The 22,226-nt window shown below is 49.2% G+C and overlaps 1 protein-coding gene across 2 annotated transcripts in view; it reads right to left on the bottom strand.

Annotated features, from left to right (window-relative positions):
- ST8SIA5 (ST8 alpha-N-acetyl-neuraminide alpha-2,8-sialyltransferase 5) overlaps positions 1 to 22,226 on the bottom strand; it is an 85,770-nt gene that overhangs the window by 50,157 nt on the left and 13,387 nt on the right. Inside the window, exon 2 of one of the 2 annotated variants that reach the window (XM_060236210.1) lies at positions 3,091 to 3,198. The exons of the other annotated variant lie outside the window; for it this stretch is intronic. Coding sequence (XP_060092193.1) covers positions 3,091 to 3,198 — 108 coding nt within the window. The remainder of the gene's footprint in view (positions 1 to 3,090; positions 3,199 to 22,226) is intronic. 2 annotated transcript variants of the gene reach the window in all.

Here is a 22,226-nt window from a genome sequence, read left to right as displayed (position 1 = left end):
CCAGATAACACACTTAACCACTACACCACACACTTAACCACTACACCAAACTGGCTCTCAGTCCAGGGACTGGATTCAGAATAAGGCATCTGCCTGTGTCAAGAGGGGTTTTTAGCAAGTCATACGTAACGACAGTGCTGACCTGTATGGCCCAGACTAGCCCTTTCTCATCAGATCTCAGAAGCTAAACCTCATTAGATCTGTTAGATTCTTGGATGGGAGACCATGTGCAGAGGCAGAAATTTGAAGCAGAGCTGAAACAAAGCGGAACCCGAAGATGAAAAGGAGGAGAAGGAGGAGGTTGGATTTATACCCCGCCCTTCACTACCTGAAGAAGTCTCAGAGTGGCTTACAGTCTCCTTTCCCTTCCCCTCCCCACAACAGACACCCTGTGAGGCAGTTGGGGCTGAGAGAGAGCTCTGACAGAAAACTGCTCTTGAACAGAACAACTCTGAGAGAACCATATCTGACTCAAAGTCACCCCAGTAGCTGCTTGTGGAGAAGCACGGGGGGTGGAATCAAACCCAGCTCTCCCAAGTGACAGCCTGGACGCTAATCCAGAGAACCATCTTTCTCCCAATTGGCATAGTTATTTGTGGCTTAATTGTTTTGCAGTATTAAGACCAACTGCATTGTGAAGTGCATACTCTTTTTTTTTACTGGAACTTTGTAATGCGACGATCTGTATCCAGATACAGCAGTTTGTGGTCACCGGTTTGTCTTTGTATCTGATGTTAAATTTTCAATTTAAAAACTTTTTTTTAAGTATGTCTTTTAATTTGCACAGCCAACCAGAAGCCCTGCTGTACACATGCCGCCGCCCCCCCACGGCCCAGCCCACTTTCTAAACACACTTGGAGGACACACTATTGGGGAACCCTGAACTAGAGAATGAACGTAGGCCCCAGGGCACAAAAACAGGGGTGGAATTCTAGCAGGGGCTCATTTGCATATTAGGCCACACACCCCTGATGTAGCCAATCCCCCAAAAGCTTACATGGCTCTTTTTTGTAAGCTCTTGGAGGAGGGATGGTGGCTCAGTGGTAGAGCATCTGCTTGGCAAGCAGAAGATCCCGAGTTCAATCCCTGGCATCTCCAACTAAAAAGGGTCCAGGCAAATAGGCATGAAAAACCTCATCTGTTCAAGGGGCGGGGGGGACGGTGGCTCAGTGGTAGAGCATCTGCTTAGTAAGCAGAATGTCCCAGGTTCAATCCTCGGTATCTCCAACTAAAAAGGGTCCAGGCAAATAGGTGTGAAAAACCTCAGCTGTTCAAGGGGAGGGATGGTTGGCTCAGTGGTAGAGCAACTGCTTAGTAAGCAGAATGTCCCAGGTTCAATCCTCGGCATCTCCAACTAAAAAGGGTCCAGGCAAATAGGTGTGAAAAACCTCAGCTGTTCAAGGGGAAGGACGGTGGCTCAGTGGTAGAGCATCTGCTTGGAACGCAGAAGGCTCCAGGTTCAATCCCCGGCATCTCCAACTAAAAAAGAGTCCAGGCAGATAGGTGTGAAAAACCTCAGCTTGAGGCCCTGGAGAGCCGCTGCCAGTCTGAGTAGACAATACTGACTTTGATGGACCGGGGGTCTGATTCAGTAGAAGGCAGCTTCATATGTTCATATGATTGGCTACAGCAGGGGTGTGTGGCCCAATATGCAAAGGAGCTCCTGCTAGAATTCCACCCCTGATTAAAAGTATCCGATCTACCACAGAGCCACGGCCTCCTTCCCAGATCATGCCCAGCCTGGTGAAGAAGAAGGGATTGGATTTATACCCTGCCCTTCGTTACCTGAAGGAGTCTGAGAGCGGCTTACAATCTCCTTTCCCTTCCGCTCTCCACAACAGACACCCTGTGTGAGCAGTGTTCCCTCTAAGCTGAGTTAGTGTGAGCTAGCTCACGTTATTTTAGCCTCCCGCTCACACATTTTTGTCATAGCTCAGGAAAAATGGCCCCGGGGAGGGACGGTGGCTCAGTCGTAGAGCATCTGCTTGGTAAGCAGAAGGTCCCAGGTTCAGTCCCAGAATCTCCCAACTAAAAAAGGGTCCAGACAAATAGGTGTGATAAACCTCAGCTGTTCAAGGGGAGGGACAGTGGCTCCGTGGTAGAGCATCTGCTGGGTAAGCAGAAGGTCCCAGGTTCTCAATCCCCGGCATCTCCAACTGAAAAGGGTCTAGGCAAATAGGCGTGAAAAACCTCTGTTTGAGACCCTGGAGAGCCGCTGCCAGTCTGAGGAGACAATACTGACTTTGATGGACCGGGGGTCTGATTCAGTATAAGGCAGCTTCATATGTCATATGTCCATATGCCCCAGAGCAAACTAATTTATGCAACAGCTCACCACTTGAATGCCAGTAGCTCACTAAGTAGAAGTTTTGCTCACAAGCAGGCCTCAGATTAAGCAGGAGCTCACAGGAGCACAGCTCCTGGACCTTTCTGAGGGTTCCGTCTCTTCCTCCCCACCTACCTTGTCCATTGGATAGTAGGTACAGCTGCATAACAATCCCTGGATTAGGAGAGCGGGCAACCAGCCAGTCACCAGGAGCTTTGCCACATTCCCAGCAGCCCTCAGTAACCCCAGGAGAAGCCCACACCACCCTTTCTCCATTTCTTATGTGATTTTGGTGGTGGGTGACTTGCTGGCCTTTTGACTGGGGGGGTGGCCCCGGAGAGCCCCAGGCGAGCGTGGACTGCTTGGGCTGGCTGGATCTCTAGCCAGTCCAAGCAGGCCTCGCTCGCCCAGGGCTCTCCTTTCTTGCATCAGGCTTCTTTTGACTGGGGGAGGGGGTGGCATATGCTAATAAATTGCAATGAGCTCTGCCACCTATTTTTTGACAAAATGGCCCCTGCTCACAAGACTCCACAGCTTAGAGGGCATATTACCTGTGAGGTAGGTGGGGCTGAGAGAGCTCTGACAGAAACTGCTCATATGAGACAAGCAGCTCCGTGAGAACTTCTGACTGACTCAAGGTCACATCAGCAGGTGCAGGTGGAGGGGTGGGGAATCAAACCTGGTTCTCCCAGATTAGAGTCCGTGCACTTAACCACTGCACCAAATGGACCCCCTCCGCTGTCAACCCCTGGAGGTCTTGGTACCTGGTGCCCGGATCGGTGCCACTCTTCAGAGCTCTGCCATCCGTGAAATTCAGGCTGTTGGTCCAGTTGGCCATTTCCTCTCCACTCTGCCAGCTAAACTGCAGCCCACTGGCAAGAAAATGAGGCAGTTGGTATGGTCACATCACTACAAGAGGCTTCGGCGTCTGTCACACGGCAGAAAGATCCAGGGGTGGGATTCTAGCAGGAGCTCCTTTGCTTGTTAGGCCACACACCCCTGATGTAACCAAGCCTCCAAGAGCTTACAAAAAGGAGCCTTGTAAGCTCTTATAGGATTGGCTACATTAGGGGTGTGGGGCCTAATATACAAACGAGCTCCTGCTAGAATTCCACCCTGGAAAGAACACATTTTCTCAAAAAGGTGGCAAGGAACAAAAACCTCAAGGCTTGCCTGCCTAATTGCTAAAGGTAGGGGTAAAGGTGGTTTTTCCCCATGGGAAATGAATTTTTCGAGACAGGAAGCTACTCACAAGGACTTTTTCAAGGATCCCAAAATGAGGGGTTTGAAATGGAGATTGAACTCTAGCAGAAAAGAATTTTTTTAAGTGATTCCAATCTGTGGCACTGAAAATAAGTTCACCAAAGCTCTAACCGAAATGCCACACATTATATAGCATCATCTTTCATCTCCAGTTACCCTGTGACCAGTGATCCCTCTAAGCTGAGTTAGCATGAGTTAGCTCACAGATTTTTGTCTTAGCTCAGGAAAAATAGCCCCAGAGCACACTAATTTATGCAATAGCTCACACCTTTAATGCCAGTAGCTCGCAACTTCAACATCTATAGATCACAAAGTAGAATTTTTGCTCACAAGACTCTGCAGCTTATAGGGAACATTGCCTGTGACCTATTCACTATGCATTCACTACCGTTTTCATCAGGGGTACGATTCTAGCAGGAGCTCCTTTGCATATTAGGCCACACACCCGATGTAGCCAATCCTCCAAGAGTTTACAAGGCTCTTTTTTGTAAGCTCTCGGCGGATTGGCTACATCAGGGAGCGTGTGGCCTAATATGCAAAGGAGCCCCTGCTAGAATTCCACCCCTGGTTTTCATTACCATTGTACTATGTTTCCCAATGACATTCATGTAACGCACATTTCGGTAACCTAACCTATCAATTACAGTAGAGCAGAGTTTGAATCAGTGACACCTTTAAGACCAACAAAGTTTTATTCAAGGTATAAGCGGCTGAAGAAAGCCTGCCCCTGTCCTCTGGACATCGTATTCCAAGGGGATCTCCCATCCAAGAACTAACCCAGAGTCAACCCTGCTTAGCATCTCATGAGATCAGGCTTGCCTGGCCTACCCAAGCCAGGGTAGAGTCTGCCATTCTTAACCAATACACCAAACTGGCTCTGCCTGCTTGTGAGGGCTTAGAGAGCCAGTTTGGTGCTTAGAGAGTCAGTTTGGTGTAGTGGTTAAGTGCACGAACTCTTATCTGGGAGAACCGGGTTCGATTCGCCATTCCTTCACTTGTAGCTGCTGGAACGGCCTTGGGTAGGGTTGCCAAATCCAATTCAATAAATATCTGGAGACTTTGGGGGTGGAGACAGGAGACTTTGGGGGTGGAGTCAGGAGACACAGGGGGTGGAGCCAGGAGCAAGGGTGTGACAAGCGTTATTGACCTCCAAAGGGAGTTCTGGTCATCACACTGAAAGGGACCACACACCTTTGAAATGCCTTCCCTCTATTGGAAATAATGTAGGGATAGGGCATCTTCTTTTGAGGCTCATAGAACCGGACCCCCTGGTCATTTCTGAAACTTAGAGGGCGCTTTGAGAGAAACCAAATGCTATGCTGCAAATTTGGTACCTCTACCTCAAAAAACAGGGCCCCTCCCCAGAGCCCAAGATACCCACAGATCAATTCTCCATTATAACCTATGGGAATCAGTCTCCATAGGAAAAACAGAGTGCCCAGCAGACATTTCCCTCCCCTCCTCCCGCTTTCTGATGATCCTGAAGCGGGGGAGGGACCTCCAAACTGAGGGATCCCCTGCACCCACCTGGAGATTGGTAACCCTAGCCTTGGGTCGGCCATAGCTATTGCAGGAGTTGTCCTTGAAGGGCAGCTTCTGGGAGAGCTCTCTCAGCCCCACCCACCTCACAGAGTGTCTGTTAACAGGGGAGGAAGGGAAAGGAGATTGTGAGCCGCTCTGAGACTCTGATTCAGAGAGAAGGGTGGGGTATAGATCTACGGTCTTCCTCTTCCCCCTCCTCTACTTGCACCTGCTGGAATGGCCTTGGGTCAGCCATAGCTCTCGCAGGAGTTGTCCTTGAAAGGGCAGCTTCTGGGAGAGCTCTCTCAGCCCCACCCACCTCACAGGGTGTCTGTTACAGGGGAGGAAGGGAAAGGAGATTGTGAGCCACTCTGAGACTCTGATTCAGAGAGAAGGGTGGGGTATAAATCTACGGTCTTCCTCTTCCCCTCTCCTCTACTTGCACCTGCTGGAATGGCCTTGGTCAGCCATAGCTCTCGCAGGAGTTTTCCTTGAAAGGGCAGCTTCTGGGAGAGCTCTCTCAGCCCCCACCCACCTCACAGGGTGTCTGTTGTGGGGGAAGGAGATAAAGGAGATTGTGAGCCGCTCTGAGACTCTGATTCAGAGAGAAGGGCAGGGTATAAATCTGCGGTCTCTTTTTTAGTCAGCTGTGCTCCTGGCTGTACATGCTGCTCAGCGCTGTAGGAGACGGGCATGCGAGTGGCACACAAAGCACAGCAGCGGCACTCCTTGCTATATGCAGAACCTTCAGTGAGAGGGTGTATGGGCAGCAGGGTTCTTTTTGTAGCAAGAACTCATTTGCGTATTAGGCCACACCCCCTCTTCTGTAGCCAATCCTCCTGGAGCTTACAGGGCTCTTCGTACAGGGCCTATCGTAAGCTCCAGGAGGATTGGCTACATCGAGGGGTGTGGCCTAATATGCAAATGAGCTCCTGCTAGAATTTCACTCCTGATATTAGGCCACACCCCCTCTTATGTAGTCAATCCTCCTGGAGCTTGCAGGGTTCTTAGTACAGGGCCTAGCATAAGCTCCAGGAGGATTGGCTACATCAGGGGGTGTGGCCTAATAGGCAAAGGAGTTCCTGCTACAAAAAAAAAAAGCCATGTCAGGCAGTGCGGGCAACTGTGATTGCAGGTGGGTGGGAGTTTGCAAGCGGGCAGAGGAAGAATGCCCAGATGGGTGGAGGCACACGGGTGGATGGGAACGAAGGATGGTCTAGTAGTGGGCTTGGGGAGTCGGGCTCTCTCCCCCCAGACCTCTCCAAAATCCGGAACCAGCCCCGAACCAGGCCAATGGTCTGACAGTGGAACAGGCTTCCTCGGGAGGTGGTGGGCTCTCCTTCCTTGGAGGTTTTTGAAACAGAGGCTAGATGGCCATCTGACAGCATTGAAGATCCTGTGGATTTAGGGAGAGGTGTCTGTGAGTTTAGAGCGGTTCCTCAGTGGAACAGGCTTCCTCCTCAGGAGGTGGTGGGCTCTCCTTCCTTGGAGGTTTTGAAACAGGGGCTAGATGGCCCTCTGACAGAGATGAAGATCCTGTGAATTTAGGGGGAGGTGTCTGTGAGTTTAGAGCGGTTTCTTCAGTGGAACAGGCTTCCTCCTCAGGAGGTGGTGGGCTCTCCTTCCTTGGAGGTTTTGAAACAGAGGCTAGATGGCCATCTGACAGCAATGAAGATCCTGTGAATTTAGGGGGAGGTGTCTGTGAGTTTAGAGCGGTTCCTCAGTGGAACAGGCTTCCTCCTCAGGAGGTGGTGGGCTCTCCTTCCTTGGAGGTTTTGAAACAGAAGCTAGATGGCCATCTGACAGCGATGAAGATCCTGTGAATTTAGGGGGAGGTATCTGTGAGTTTAGAGCGGTTCCTCAGTGGAACAGGCTTCCTCCTCAGGAGGTGGTGGGCTCTCCTTCCTTGGAGGTTTTGAAACAGAAGCTAGATGGCCATCTGACAGCGATGAAGATCCTGTGAATTTAGGGGGAGGTGTCTGTGAGTTTAGAGCGGTTCCTCAGTGGAACAGGCTTCCTCCTCAGGAGGTGGTGGGCTCTCCTTCCTTGGAGGTTTTGAAACAGAGGCTAGATGGCCATCTGACAGCAATGAAGATCCTGTGAATTTAGGGGGAGGTGTCTGTGAGGTTAGAGCGGTTCCTCAGTGGAACAGGCTTCCTCCTCAGGAGGTGGTGGGCTCTCCTTCCTTGGAGGTTTTGAAACAGAGGCTAGATGGCCATCTGACAGCGATGAAGATCCTGTGAATTTAGGGGAGCTGTCTGTGAGTTTAGAGCGGTTCCTCAGTGGAACAGGCTTCCTCCTCAGGAGGTGGTGGGCTCTCCTTCCTTGGAGGTTTTGAAACAGAGGCTAGATGGCCATCTGACAGCAATGAAGATCCTGTGAATTTAGGAGGAGGTTTCTGTGAGTTTAGAGCGGTTCCTCAGTGGAACAGGCTTCCTCCTCAGGAGGTGGTGGGCTCTCCTTCCTTGGAGGTTTTGAAACAGAGGCTAGATGGCCCTCTGACAGCAATGAAGCTCCTGTGAATTTAGGGGGAGGTCTTTGTGAGTTTCCTGCATTGTGCAGGGGTTGGTCTAGATGACCCTGAAGATCCCTTCCAACTCTATGATTCTATGACAATATAAGGTCACTGCATATCCTTATTATATAACAAGCCTCTGGGTTCCTTTCCACGTCCTCACTTGAACTCCCTGAGACATCTGCAAAACTGAACTGAACCCTCTCGCTCTCTGCTGTCTCAACGGCACGCATGTTAAGGCTCTCCTTGCGAGAGGCAACTTTTCACACACAGACCTGCCACCTCCCGAAATTAGGCTGCCTCATCTTTCCTTGGAGCCTGTCCCAAGGAAAAGGGGAAGCGTGGAGGTCTTGACTTCTGTTGTCTTGATTCCCTGGCTACGGCCTGAAGGAGGCTGAGACGATTGAGGTCAAGGGCAGTGGCAGAATGGAATTACGCTTCGCCACCTCCATTTCTCCTCTTTCAAGATTGCTTTCATGAACTACCAAACCACCACCATCCCGCCAGATCTGGTCATATCTGCATTTGATTACCAGATAGCTAAAATTGGGTCAAGGTGGTGTTTAGAGGATTTCATTCAAGGGGTGCGGGGGACACCAGTACAAGTCTAACTATGCTTTCTGGAAGAAGAAGAAGAAGAAGAAGAAGAAGAAGAAGAAGAAGAAGAAGAAGAAGAAGAAGAAGAAGAAGAAGAAGAAGAAGAAGAAGAAGAAGAAGAAGAAGAAGAAGAAGAAGAAGAAGAAGAAGAAGAAGAAGAAGAAGAAGAAGAAGAAGAAGAAGAAGGAAGAAATAATAATTGGATTTATATCCCACCCTATACTCTGATTCTCAGAGCTGTCACAATCTCCTTTACCTTCCTCCCCCTCCCACAACAGTCACCCTGTGAAGTGGGGCTGAGAGAGCTCTTACAGCAGCTGCCCTTTCAAGGACAGCTCCTAGGAGAGCTATGGCTGACCCAAGGCCATTCCAGCAGCTGCAAGTGGAGGTGTGGGGAATCAAACCCCGTTCTCTCAGATAAGAGTCCACCCAAAATTGCGTTTGCCTTTTTAGCCACTGCATCACATCGCTGACTCATGTTCATGTATGTTCCACTAAGACCCCTAGATCCTTTTCACACACGCTAGTGCCAAGATAAGTCTCCCCCCTCCTATAATGATGCAATGGATTTTTCCTACCTCGCTGGCAATGTTCCCTCTAAGCTGTGGAATCTTGTGAGCAAAAATTCTACTTCGTGAGCTACAGGCATTAAAGGTGTGAGCTGCTGCATCGATTAGTTTGCTCTGGGGCCGTTTTTCCTGAGCTAAGACAAAAGTGTGTGAGCCAGGGGCTGAAAAAACTGTAAGCTAGCTCAGATAAACTCAGCTTAGAGGGAGCACTGCTCACGGGGTTGTTGAAGAAGAAGAAGAAGAATTGCAGATTTATACCCCGCCCTTTTCTCTGAATCAGAGATTCTTACTATCTCCTATATCTTCTCCCCCCACAACAGACACGCTGTGAGGTGGATGGGGGCTGAGAGGGCTCTCACAGCAGCTGTCCTTTCAAGGACAACCCCTGCCAGAGCTATGGCTGACCCAAGGCCATTCCAGCAGGTGCAAGTGGAAGAGTAGGGAATCCAACCCGGTTCTTCCAGATAAGAGTCCGCACACTTAACCACTACACCAAACTGGCTCTCTTGTGATGATGAAATGTAGCAGGAACTCCTTTGCATATTAGGACACACACCCCTGGTGTAGTCAATCCTCTAAGAGCTTACAGGGTTCTTCTTACAGGCCTGCTCTAAGCTCTTGGAACACTGGCTACATCTAGGGTTGCCAAATCCAATTTAAGAAATATCTGGGGACTTTGGGGGTGGAGCCAGGAGTCTTTGGGGGTGGAGCCAGGATACATTGGGGCAGAGCCGAGAGCAAGGGTGTGACAAGCATAATTGAACTTCAAGGGAGTTCTGGCCATCACATTTAAAGGGACTGCACAAATTTTTAAATGCCTTCCTTCCATAGGAAATAATGAAGGATAGGGGCACCTTCTTTTGGGGCTCATAGAATTGGACCCCCTGGTCCAATCTTTTTGAAACTTGGGAGGTATTTTGGGGAGAGGCACTAGATGCTATACGGAAAATTTGGTGCCTCTATCTCAAAAAACAGCTTCCCCAGAGCCCCCGATACCCACGGATCAATTCCCCATCATTCCCTATGGGAATTGTTCGTAGAGGTGCATGATGGCTCTGGGGGCGGGGCTTCCCCCGCCGGCCAGCTGGCTGGGGGAGGGGGGAAGCCTGTAAAACCGGGGGATCCCCCTCTGGGACCTGGGGATTGGGAAGCCTAGCTACATCAGAGGTGTGTGGCCTAATATGCAAAAGAGTTCCCGCTCCCAAAAAAAGACCTGCTAATAACATAGAGCAATAGCCTGCAATTAATTTGTATAAGAAGACTGCAGATTTATACCCCGTCCTTGTCTCTGAATCAGAGACTCAGAACAGCTTACATTCTTTTACTTTCCTCCCCCACAACAGACACCCTGTGAGGCGGGTGGGACTGGGAGGACTCTCACAGCAGCTGCCCTTTCAAGGACAACTCCTACAAGAGCTATGGATGACCCAAGGCCATTGCAGCAGGTGCAAGTGGAGGAGTGGGGAATCAAACCCGGTTCTCCCAGATAAGAGTCCACACACTTAACCACTACACCAAACTGGCTCTCTCTTGTAGGCAACCCACTGCCCTGGTGAATATATTCCCCCCAGAGAAGAGGGCACCGTGACCCTTCTTCTAATAGAGGATTGTTTTTAGCAACTCTGACCCGGCAGAAGGAGGCCTCAAAGGCTAACACAATTTCAGCAGACATCGCTTTCCGACGGGCATCATTCATTTCCAGGGCCTGTGCAACAGAAACTGCGTTTCGAGCCCGTGTGCTGTATTTAGCAACCTCGTGCAAATTCGGCCGGGAGGCCCCGTGCAGATGGAGAGCGACGTTTGCCCTCCAGTCGGCAAACCCAAGCGCAGGAACCCCAGATGAGGCGGAAACAGAAAGGCCTCGCATCACCCCAGGCACCCCGCAACACATCGACTCTGCCTCCTCCACAATCACGCCACCCATTAGAAAGATGGGGAAGGGTCATGGCTGTGTGTAGAGCATCTGCTTGGCATGCAGAAGACCCCAGGTTCAATCCCCATCCTTTCCATTTTTTTAACTGAAATTTTTATTGAATTAAATTCTACTGCGAACCTTAACACAAATTATTAACCACCTTCTTCCATCAATCTACTAGAACTTCCTTAATGTAAGAGCCGCATAGAATAAATGTCGGATGTTTGACAGAGCCAAAGGAAGGAAGACAAAGGAAGGAAGGAAGGAAGGAAGGAAGGAAGGAAGGAAGGAAGGAAGGAAGGAAGGAAGGAAGGAAGGAAGGAAGGAAGGAAGGAAGGAAGGAAGGAAGGAAGGAAGGAAGGAGGGAAGGAAGGAAGGAAGGTGGGGAAGGGAGGGAGAGGTGGGAAAAAAGCAACTTCAACTTTAAATACATTCTCCAAGCTGCCCGCTAGCTTGGCTTGGAGAAGTGGTTTAAAGAGAGAAATGCTTTCTCCCAGTCAGCCAACAGAGCAATGGAGGCTTCAAGAGCCTCACAAAATGGGTGAAAGAGCCACATGTGGCTCCCAAGCCAGTTTGGACACCCCTAGAACATTCATCCGCATTTGACAACAGAAAACATTCTTCAGTTAACCCACATACAATTCATGCACCTATACTGACCAAGAGTGATTTTCTATTCTGAATCTTATTATCTTATATCACCCGTTAATACCATACAGTTTCCCCAGTTTCATTTTTTCCTCATCACCACACACCATAACAATAATATTGTCCTAATTACTTTCATACCTTCTAGATTAAACTTTCTTCCACTAGAAGAAGAAGAAGAAGATATTGGATTTATATCCCCCCCTCCACTCCGAAGAGTCTCAGAGCGGCTCACAATCTCCTTTACCTTCCTCCCCCACAACAAACACCCTGACCCAAGGCCATGCTAGCAGATGCACATGGAGGAGTGGGGAATCAAACCCGGCTCTCCCAGATAAGAGTCTGCACACTTAACCACTACATCAAACTGGTTCTCCAACTATCTGTTATCACATTTCCCCCCATCTATTTGCCTTCCAAGAAGTCATCCTCACCTAGATAAAAAACCAAAACAAAACAAAATGGCTGCCTCTCATTCTGGAGCCAAGAGAATTCGGTGTGGGGTGGGGAGACCCACCCTCCTGTTAGAGAGGCTGCTGCAGGGAGCCTCCCCCCTCTCTCTTCCTAATGTCCAACGCTTCAACCCAAACTTAATTTCTCCATTTTAAAGGATGAAGTGGTAGGTAACGAGAAGGACCTCCAACTGAGACCCTGGAGAGCTGCTGCCAGTCTGAGTAGACAATACTGACTCTGATGATGAAGAAGAAGAGGAGGAGGAGACTGGATTTATACCCCACCCTCCACTACCTGAAGAAGTCTCAGAGCAGCTTACAATCTCCTTTCCCTTCCCCTCCCCACAACAGACACCCTGTGAGCTGAGAGAGCTCTGACAGGAACTGCTCTTGAGCGGAACAGCTCTGCGAGAACTTGTGACAGACTCAAGGAGTGGGGAATGGGGAATCAAACCTGGTTTTCCCAGATAACACACTTAACCACTACACCACACACTTAACCACTACACCAAACTGGCTCTCAGTCCAGGGACTGGATTCAGAATAAGGCATCTGCCTGTGTCAAGAGGGGTTTTTAGCAAGTCATACGTAAAGACAGTGCTGACCTGCATGGCCCAGACTAGCCCTTTCTCATCAGATCTCAGAAGCGAAACCTCATTAGATCTGTTAGGTTCTTGGATGGGAGACCATTTGCAGAGGCAGTCAATGGAAAACCACCTCCGCACCTCTCCGTACCTCTACTACCCCTGACTGGCCGGAGGGGGGAGCACCGCTAGTCTCCGCCCAATCCCCGCAATCCTGTAACCTTGCTCCCTAGTTTTCAGGCCCCGCCCCCTTGCATCCCACATCCTGAGCCCGCTTCGGTGGGGGGGGGCGGGATATAAATCCAATAAAATAAATCAATCAGTCCTCAGGAAATGTGGGCCCTCCTACCAGCCAGGTTTATGGGATTTGAAGTGAAGGTCGATCTCCTGTTTTCTCATTGTCTGTAGGGTTTCCAGCTCTGGGTTGGGAAATACTTTAAAAGATGAGAGATGGAGGAGGGCGGGGTTTGGGGAGGGGAGGGGCCTCAGCAGTGTACAGATACCGTCCACCCTCCAAAGCCGCCTTGAGAACCAGTTTGGTGTAATGGTTAAATGCGTGGATTCTTATCTGGGAGAACCGGGTTTGATTCCTCACTCCTCTACTTGCAGCTACTGGAATGGCCTTGGGTCAGCCATAGCTGTCCTTGAAAGGGCAGCTTCTGTGAGAGCTCTCTCAGCCCCACCTGCCTCACAGGGTGTCTGTTGTGGGAGAAGAAGGTAAAGGAGATTGTGAGCCACTCTGAAATTCTGAGATTCGGAGTGGAGGGCGGGATATAAATCCAGTATCATCTTCTTGAGAGCCAGTTTGGTGTAGTGGTTAAGTGCGCAGACTCTTATCTGGGAGAACCAGGTTTGATTCCCCACTCCTCCACTTGCAGCTGCTGGAATGGCCTTGGGTCAGCCATAGCTCTGGCAGAGGTTGTCCTTGAAAGGGCAGCTGCTGTGAGAGCCCTCTCAGCCCCACCCACCTCACAGGGTGTCTGTTGTGGGGGGAGAAGATATAGGAGATTGTAAGCTGCTCTGAGTCTCTGACTCAGAGAGCAGGGCGAGGTATAAATCTGCAATTCTTCTTCTCCTCCTCCTTTTTCTCCTTCTTCCAGAGGAACTGATCTCTGTACTTTGGAGACCAGTCGTAATTCGGGGGGATCTCCAGTCCTCCCCTGGACACTGGCAAGCCTACTGGTTGATGGTTGTTGTTGGTTTTTAAGCTAGTTGTGAGAGATTTATTTCCCATGTGGTTTCATGCATTGTTTAAAAAGAACAGCGCTTCTTGAAAATGGGGAGAAGTCTAAGTGTAGCGATCTCAAACTAAAAGGACTGGACTCTTGGGGTGGAGAGTGGGCTAAGGCAAAAACACCTTTGAGAGCATGATTGATTGATTTTTTTTATCCACCTCCTCCCCGCCACACACACACACAGAAAAACAACCTCCCAAAAACCGGTCAGCCCCTGACGATTCAGAAGAAAATGTTTCTGGCTTCACAGCCAAATATACTAGCTTATAGGGAGCGAGCCAACTGCCAGCGCTTGCCAATTTCAGCCGTCTTAAATCACAGTTCAAGGGCTTGCAATCTTTCCTCTCCCCCCCCCCACCACCGCCTTTAAGAACAAATCCACAGTGGAAAGAGCATTATGTAATATCGCGAGCAGCAGAAATGAGTGAAAGCGTCGGGGGGGGGGGGGAAGTTATACATGAATATGGACGGGAACCCTTTCAAGGTCTTAATTTCTGGCGTTTAAAACAACAACAACAAACGCAGCTCCAAAGCTTAAGTCATGAGATGTATAAATTGTGTCTTTTTGTCCATAAAGCACACATGAATCAGACCATTATACAGAATCAGACCATCACGGTTGATATTATCGACACCAGAGCTCTCCAGAGTCTCAGGCTGAGATCTTTCCTATCACCTGCTGCTCAGGCCTTTGAACTGAAGGCACTGGGGATTAGAATTTGGGACCTTCTGCGTGCCAAGCAGAGGCTCTTCTACTGAGCCGCAGTCCCTCCCCAAGACCTGAATCCGCCTTACACCATTGACTTCTCAAGGTCAGTATTATCTACTCCAGGGGTGGCCAAGCTTGCTTAACATAAGAGCCACACAGAATCAACATCAGAGGTTTGAGAGCTGCAAGACATGAACAAATATTACATGCATGTCTTGATGAAAATTCTTAACGCTTCCTTTGCACGGAAAGATAAAAACACACACGTCTGCACTTTACAACATAGTCACGCTCGAAGGAGATTTTTAAAAAATCAAAAGCTGGGAATAACAGTCTCCATAAGACCAGCATAGGAAAAGGTTAGGGAATTGTTTTTTGGCACCAGTGGGAGAAAGAAACACACATGTACCATATAAATCACTGACCGCCGTTTGCATCATTATGCATTTCTCTTTGCCTTAACCCCAAGATTAATAAAAAGAACTCTGAAACTAAGGGGGAACCCTGCCAAGTCCTCTTTAATTCTGTCCCTCCTTCCAAAGGCTCCCTTGGCTCTTGCACTCTGTTTCTGTGCTCTAGGTCTCCAGGCAATCTCTGTAATGGAGGAGAGCTTGCATGGCTGCCTATTTCTCCTTCCTTCCTGCTTTACACACAGCAAAAACAGTCACCTACCTATGGGTCAGAAGGCTTTTTTTTGTAGTAGGAACTCCTTTGTATATTAGGCCATGCCCCCCTGATGTAACCAGTCCTCCTGGAGCTTACAGTAGGCCCTGTACGAAAAGCCCTGTAGGAGGATTGGCTACATCAGGGAGGTGTGGCCTAAAATGCAAAGGAGCCCCTGCTACAACAAAAGCCCTGCTGGTCAGCACTCAGAGGCTGACTACGGTCCCAGTGCTAAGCACACTTGAGAGTCAGCCTGTATTAAGTTTCACCTTGACCTCCAGGAGCCACACTGTATGTGTGAAAAAGCCCCATGTGACTCCCAAGCTGAAGTTGGAAAGCCCCTGATCTACTCAGACTGGCAGCAGCTCTCCAACGTCTCAGGCAGAAGACTTTCCCATCACCTCCTGCCTGGCCCTTTTAACTGGAGATGCCGGGGATCGAACCTGGGACCTTCTGCATGCAAAGCAGAGGCTCTAGTGATGAGCCACTGAGGTCTTTCCCATCACCTCCTGCCTGGCCCTTTTAACTGGAGATGCCGGGGATCGAACCTGGGACCTTCTGCATGCAAAGCAGAGGCTCTAGTGATGAGCCACTGAGGTCTTTCCCATCACCTCCTGCCTGGCCCTTTTAACTGGAGATGCCAGGGATCGAACCTGGGACCTTCTGCATGCCAAGCAGATGCTCTACCAATGAGCCACTGAGCTCTTTCATATCACCTCCTGCCTGGCCCTTTTAACTGGAGATGCCGAGGATCGAACCTGGGACCTACTGCATGCCAAGCAGATGCTCTAGTGATGAGCCACTGAGGTCTTTCCCATCACCTCCTGCCTGGCCCTTTTAACTGGAGATGCCGGGGATCGAACCTGGGACCTTCTGCATGCCAAGCAGAGGCTCTAGTGATGAGCCACTGAGGTCTTTTCCGTCACCTCCTGCCAGGTCTTTTTAACTGAAGATGCCAGGGATCGAACCTGGGACCTTCTGCATGCCAAGCAGAGGCTCTAGTGATGAGCCACTGAGGTCTTTCCCATCACCTCCTGCCTGGCCCTTTTAACTGGGGATGCCGGGGAATGAACCTGGGACCTTCCACACAACAAAGCAGAGGCTCTTCTACTGAGCCACGGCGCCTCACTAAATGACGTTGCCTTCTGTCCCTCAAGGTCAGTATGGTCTCCTCAGACTGGCAGGAGCTGTCAAGGTTCTCAGGCTTCTTGCGTTATCTACCCGCTTGATCATTTTAGCTGAAGGTACTGGGGAATGAACCTGGGACCTCCTGCATGCCAAGCAGATACTCTACCCATGAGCCACAGACCCTCCCCTCAGTGGCGGTGGATAATGTCATATGGAATCCCACTTGGTCTAGGGCAAGGGGGGCCAAACTTGTTTAACATAAGAGCCATATAGAATAAACATCAGGTGTTGATAGCCGCAAGACATGAATATCAGATGTTTGAGGGAGGGAGGGAAGGAGGGAGGGAGGAAGGGGGGAGGGAGGGAATAGATGAGGAGGGAGGTGTAAAGAAAGCAACTTTAACTTTAGATGCATTCTCCCAGCCAATGTGGTGGTGGAAGCTTCAAGAGCCACACAATATGGCCCCAGAGCTGCACTGTGACCACCCCTGGTCTCTGGAGACCTGGATTTCAATCCCTGTCCAGCTAGGAAGTTTCCTATATGCTATCGGGCCTACCTCACTTGAGTGTTGTACATCCTTTGAACTCCTTAAAAGAAGCGGCCCCATATGAAGGAGAAACAAAGCTACCAACACCTGCTGGTAGGGTTGTGAACCTCCACTAGATCTCCAGACGACAGAGAAAGTGACAGCTTCAGAAGACAAACTCCAGGGCTGGAATTCTAGCAGGGGCTCCTTTGCATATTAGGCCACACCCCCTGATGTAGCCAATCCTCCAAGAGCTTACAAGGCTCCTTTTTGTAAGCTCTTGGAGGACTGGCTACATCAGGGGTGTGTGGCCTAATATGCAAAGGAGCTCCTGCTAGAATTCCACTCCTGAAAACTCTCTCCGTCTCAAAATCCCCCCTTCCAGAAGCGATGCCCCTAAATCTCCAGGAAGTTACCAGGCCCAAGCTGGTAACCAGAAATTGAAGCTCCGACCCATTTTTAGCATACCGGGGTTACTTTTTTAAAAAAAACCCTCTCTTTTATGCTCAGTTCCAATCAGCTGGAACTGGCTCCGGAGACATTTGGCTTTACAATAGCCTAAATTACAGCTATTTAAAGAGAAGCAATTAAGCCCGCAGTGCGTGACCAGCCTTGAACTGGGACGACCAGCCGCTGGAGACAACTATTATCCTGAGAGGGTCTGTTTCGGCATCCACGGCCTTCATTTCAGTTTCACTGCCGGAATCAGCGATGCTTTAAAAACGATTAGATCGGAGGAGGCACAGAAGAACACAAAGCCCTTCCATTTTCCGGCGGACTCAGGTTTCGATGATGATCGTTTTAGGAATGGCTGCGATCGCAGGGTACAGCAGGCACCTCCGTCGGCACCCCAGCGATCCTGGCTTTAATTCAAAAGAGCAAATGCCTTCCCGGTGGCAAAGACGAGCTACGAAAGCTTGAAAACCCTCCGTGCAGAGGACCACTTCCAACGAGAAAGCTGCATCCCAGATTGCGAGGCAAAGAACACATCCATGCAATACACAAGAACGTAAGAGAAGCCATGTTGGATCAGGCCACTGGCCCATCCAGTCCAACATTCTGTGTCACACAGTGGCCAAAAAAAACCAGGCGCCATCAGGAGGTCCATCAGTGGGGCCAGGACACTAGAGGCCCTCCCACTGTTGCCCCCCGCCCACAAGCACCAAGAATACAGAGCATTGCTGCCCTAGACAGAGAATTCCAATAAATTGTATGCAATGTAGTATATGGGGGGTTTTGCACAGGTAGGACGCTGTGTGCCCAGAGCAAATAAAAACTCATGCTGCAGTTATGCCAAGCCAAACAGACCGCAGTATTGTCTACTCTGACTGGCGGCTGCTCACCGAGGCATTTCCAGCAGAGAAAGAGGAGTACCAATACCTGCTCTCAAAGATCTGGAGATGCCATCAAAGGAAGCGGAACCTTCTGCATGCAAATTAGGTCCTCCAGTGCTGAATCCCTCTCATTAAAGCTACATTTTATTTCCTACATGAAAGACAGTAAGAGAAGCCATAGTGGGTTGGGCCAATGGCCCATCCAGTCCAACACTCTGTGTCGCACAGCGGCCAAAGTCCAGGTACCATCAGGAGGTCCATCAGTGAAGCCCTCCCACTGTTGCCCCCCAAGCACCAAGAATACGGAGCATCACTGCCCCAGACAGAGTGTTCCTTCTATACTTTGTGGCTAAGAGCCACTGATGGACCTCTGCTCTTAAGTACATAAAAGGAGCCATGTTGGATCAGGCCAGTGGCCCATCCAGTCCACCACTCTGTGTCAAACAGTGGCCAAAACTCAGGTGCCATCAGGAGGTCCACCAGCGAGGTCAGGCCTCCAGAAGCCCTCCAACTCTTGCCCCCCAAGCACCAAGAATACAGAGCATCACTTGCCCCAGACAGAGTGTTCCATCTACACCTTGTGGCTAAGAACCACTGATGGACCTCTGCTCCAGTCATTTATCCAATCCCCTCTTGAATCTGTCTGTGCTTGTAGTCTACCACTTCCTGCGACAGTGAATTCCACACGAAGGACTTCCTTCCCTCTGTTCTAAGTCTACCGCTCATTACTTTCACAGAGTGCCCACGAGTTCTTGTCTTGTGAGAAGGGGAGAAAAGTACTTCTTTCTCTCCCTTTTCTATCCCATGCATAGGTCCATAAACCTCTGTCATGAGAAGAACATAAGAGAAGCAAAAGAACATGATGCTCCCAAAGACAGCTATGGGTCCATCTAGCCTTGTATTTATTGATTTAACCCCCCCCCCCTTGGGGGGTTTTTCTTTTGCATGTTTTTTGCCCCACAGTTGAGATTTAAAGCAGGAAGAAGAAGAAGAAGAAGAAGAAGAAGAAGAAGAAGAAGAAGAAGAAGAAGAAGAAGAAGAAGAAGAAGAAGAAGAAGAAGAAGAAGAAGAAGAAGAAGAAGAAGAAGAAGAAGAAGATGATGATGATGATATTGGATTTATATCCCGCCCTATACTCTGAATCTCAGCGTCTCAGAGCGGTCACAATCTCCTTTACCTCCCACCGCCACAACAGACACCCTGCAAGGTGGATGGGGCTGAGAGGGCTCTCACAGAAGCTGCCCTTTCAAGGACAACTCCTATGCTAGCTATGGCTGACCCAAGGCCATTCCAGCAGATGCAAGTGGAGAAGTGGGAAACATTGTTGCATACAAAAATGTACAAAGTTTAATTCTGGGGTATAAGCTTTCGTGTGCGAACTTCTTCAGATAGAAGAAGTGTGTATGCACATGAAAGCTTACACCCGGAATTAAAGCGTGTTGGCCTTAAAGTTGCCACTGGACTCAAACTTTGCTCTATTGTTTCAGATAAACATGATCACTCACCTGAAAATATACAGTTTCACATTACTGGCAGTTGGCATCCTGATTAATAAACCATAAAGTTTCCACACCCTGAATACTGATGGGGGCCAGTGCTATGGCTGGATGTATTTGTGAGTTTCCTGCATTGTGCAGGGTGGGTTGGTCTATATGAACCTGGAGATCCCTTCCAACTCTATGATTCTATATGGCACACATGTGATCTCACAGTAAGTAATAAACAGACACAGAAGCCCCCTCCACAGCTGCTTTAATGCACTGGTCCAGGAGTGGACAAACTTGCTTAACATAAGAGCCACATAGAATAAATACCAGATGTTTGAGAGCTGCAAGACATGAGCGTTAGATGTTTGTGAGCCGGGAGGGAGGGATGGGAAATGGAAGGAAGGAAGGAAGGAAGGAAGGAAGGAAGGAAGGAAGGAAGGAAGGAAGGAAGGAAGGAAGGAAGGAAGGAAGGAACACCCTGTGAGGTGGGCGGGGCTGAGAGGGCTCTCACAGCAGCTGCCCTTTCAAGGACAACTCCTGCGAGAGCTATGGCTAAACCAAGGCCATTCCAGCAGCTGCAAGGGGAGGAGTGGGGGATCAAACCCAGTTCTCCCAGATAAGAGTCCGCACACTTAACCACTACACCAAACTACACCAAGGAGAAACCACGACACCAGGAAGGAAGGAAGGAAGATGATAGATAGATAGATAGATAGATAGATAGATAGATAGATAGATAGATAGATAGATAGATAGATAGATAGATAGATAGATAGATAGATAGATAGATAGATAGATAGATAGATAGATAGATAGGGAGGGAGAGGTGGAAATAAAGCAACTTTAACTTTAAATGCATTTTCCAAGCCGCTAGTTGGCTTTGCTTGAGTTAAAGAGACAAATGCCTTCTTCAAGCCAGCCAACGGGGTAGTAGGGGATACAAGACCCACACAATATGTACCAAAGAGCCACAGTTTGGCCACCCCTGCACTGGCCTAACTCCCTGCTTGGTTCACACTCATATTCCCGGCAATTGTTCCCCTCTGTTGTTCACTCTTCTTCCCTTCTAATCCACATATATATTACAGGATTAAAATGTCAATTCGTTGCATTCTGTGAAGTCCAGGATATGTCTGAGCAAATCCTTTGGATGGTCTCTCATAAAAGTCTCTGATGTTCCCCTTTGCACCCACTTCCACCAAATTAGTTTTTATTTCTCCCACTATGTAATTTTTGCATCACTTAATGTGTTGTGTGAACATTTATGACAGAGGTGGCCAAACTGTGGCTCGGGAGCTACATGTGGCTCTTTCACACATATTGTGTGGCTCTTGAAGCCCCCACTGCCCCCTCAGCCAGCTTGGAGAAGGCATTTCTCTCTTTATATCACTTCTCCACGCCAGCCAGCAGCTTGGAGAATGCATTTAAAGCTGCTTTCTTTCCATCTCTCCATCTGTTTTCTTCCCGCCCTTCTTTCCTTCCTGTCTTGTGGCTCTCAAACATCTGACATTCATGTCTTGCAGCTCTCTCAAACATCTGACGTTTATTCTGTTTGGCTCTTGCACTAAGCAAGTTTGGCCACCCTTGATTTACGACTTGCTTCTGACCGGCTTTGTAGACTTCTGGTTGGTTCTACAACCTTATTGCATTTTTCGTGGAATGTCCCACCCTGGCCACTGTACTGCCTCAACTCTGCGTCATCCGCCTGGAGTCCAAGCGAGAAAGGAGGACTACAGATAAAGTAAATAAATTAAAAATAAAAATCCAAAGCTTGGATAACGCAAGCTCCGTTTATATGGCTGCAGGGTTAAGTTCCAAGCCAGGAGGCTTGGCTTTCATGCATGTCTCTCTCTAGGGCAAGTAGGTGGCTAGGTAGGTAGAACTTGAAAAGAGCTCTGCTGTATTAGACCAGTGAAGGTCCATCTAGTCCAGCATCCTGTCCCACACTGCGGCCAACCATTTCCTCAAGAGGGCCAAGAACAGGGCACAGAGGCCGAGGCCTTCATAAGAACATCAGAAGAGCCCTGCTGGATCAGACCAGTGGTCCATCTAGTCCAGCATCCTGTTTCACACAGCAGCCAACCAGTTCCTCTGGAGGGCCAACAACAGGGCATGGAGGCCAAGAGCTTCATGGCTCCGGTATTCAGAGGTTGACCACCTCTGAACACAGAGGTTCCCTTCAGTCATCGAGGGTAGCAGCCACTGATAGACCTCGCCTCCTTGGATCTATCCAACCCCCTTGGATCTATCCAACTGTCTACACCTGCGGCCATCGCCGTATCCTCTGGCCGTGAATCCCCAATTTTAATCACCCTCTCTGTAAAGAAGTATTTCCTTTTGTCCGTCCTGAACCTACTGCCTGTCAACTTCATTGGAGGCCGTCGAGTCCTAGAATTTGGGAAGAGGGAGAAAGATTTCCCTTTGGCAACTCTCTTCGCCCTTGGCATAATTTTATAATCATCTATTGTATCCCCCCCCCCTTAGTTGCATCTTTTCCAAACAGAAAAGTCCCAGACACTTCAGCATTTCCTCATAGAGAAAGTGCTCCAACCCCTCTGAATCATCTTGGTTGCCCTCCTATCTGTTTTCAAGAATAGGTAGGTAGGTAGATAGATAGGTAGATAGACAGACAGACAGACAGACATGATACAGGGATGGGCAGATAGGTGATAGATAGACAGACAGACAGACATGATACAGAGATGATACAGAGACGATACAGAGATAAGTAGATAGGATGACAGACAGATAGA

This window comes from Heteronotia binoei, chromosome 4 (genome assembly GCF_032191835.1).
Source record: "Heteronotia binoei isolate CCM8104 ecotype False Entrance Well chromosome 4, APGP_CSIRO_Hbin_v1, whole genome shotgun sequence".
NCBI lineage: Eukaryota > Metazoa > Chordata > Lepidosauria > Squamata > Gekkonidae > Heteronotia > Heteronotia binoei.
The sequence above is the reverse complement of the archived record's forward strand: the minus strand, read 5'-3'. Positions and strand labels throughout refer to the sequence as shown.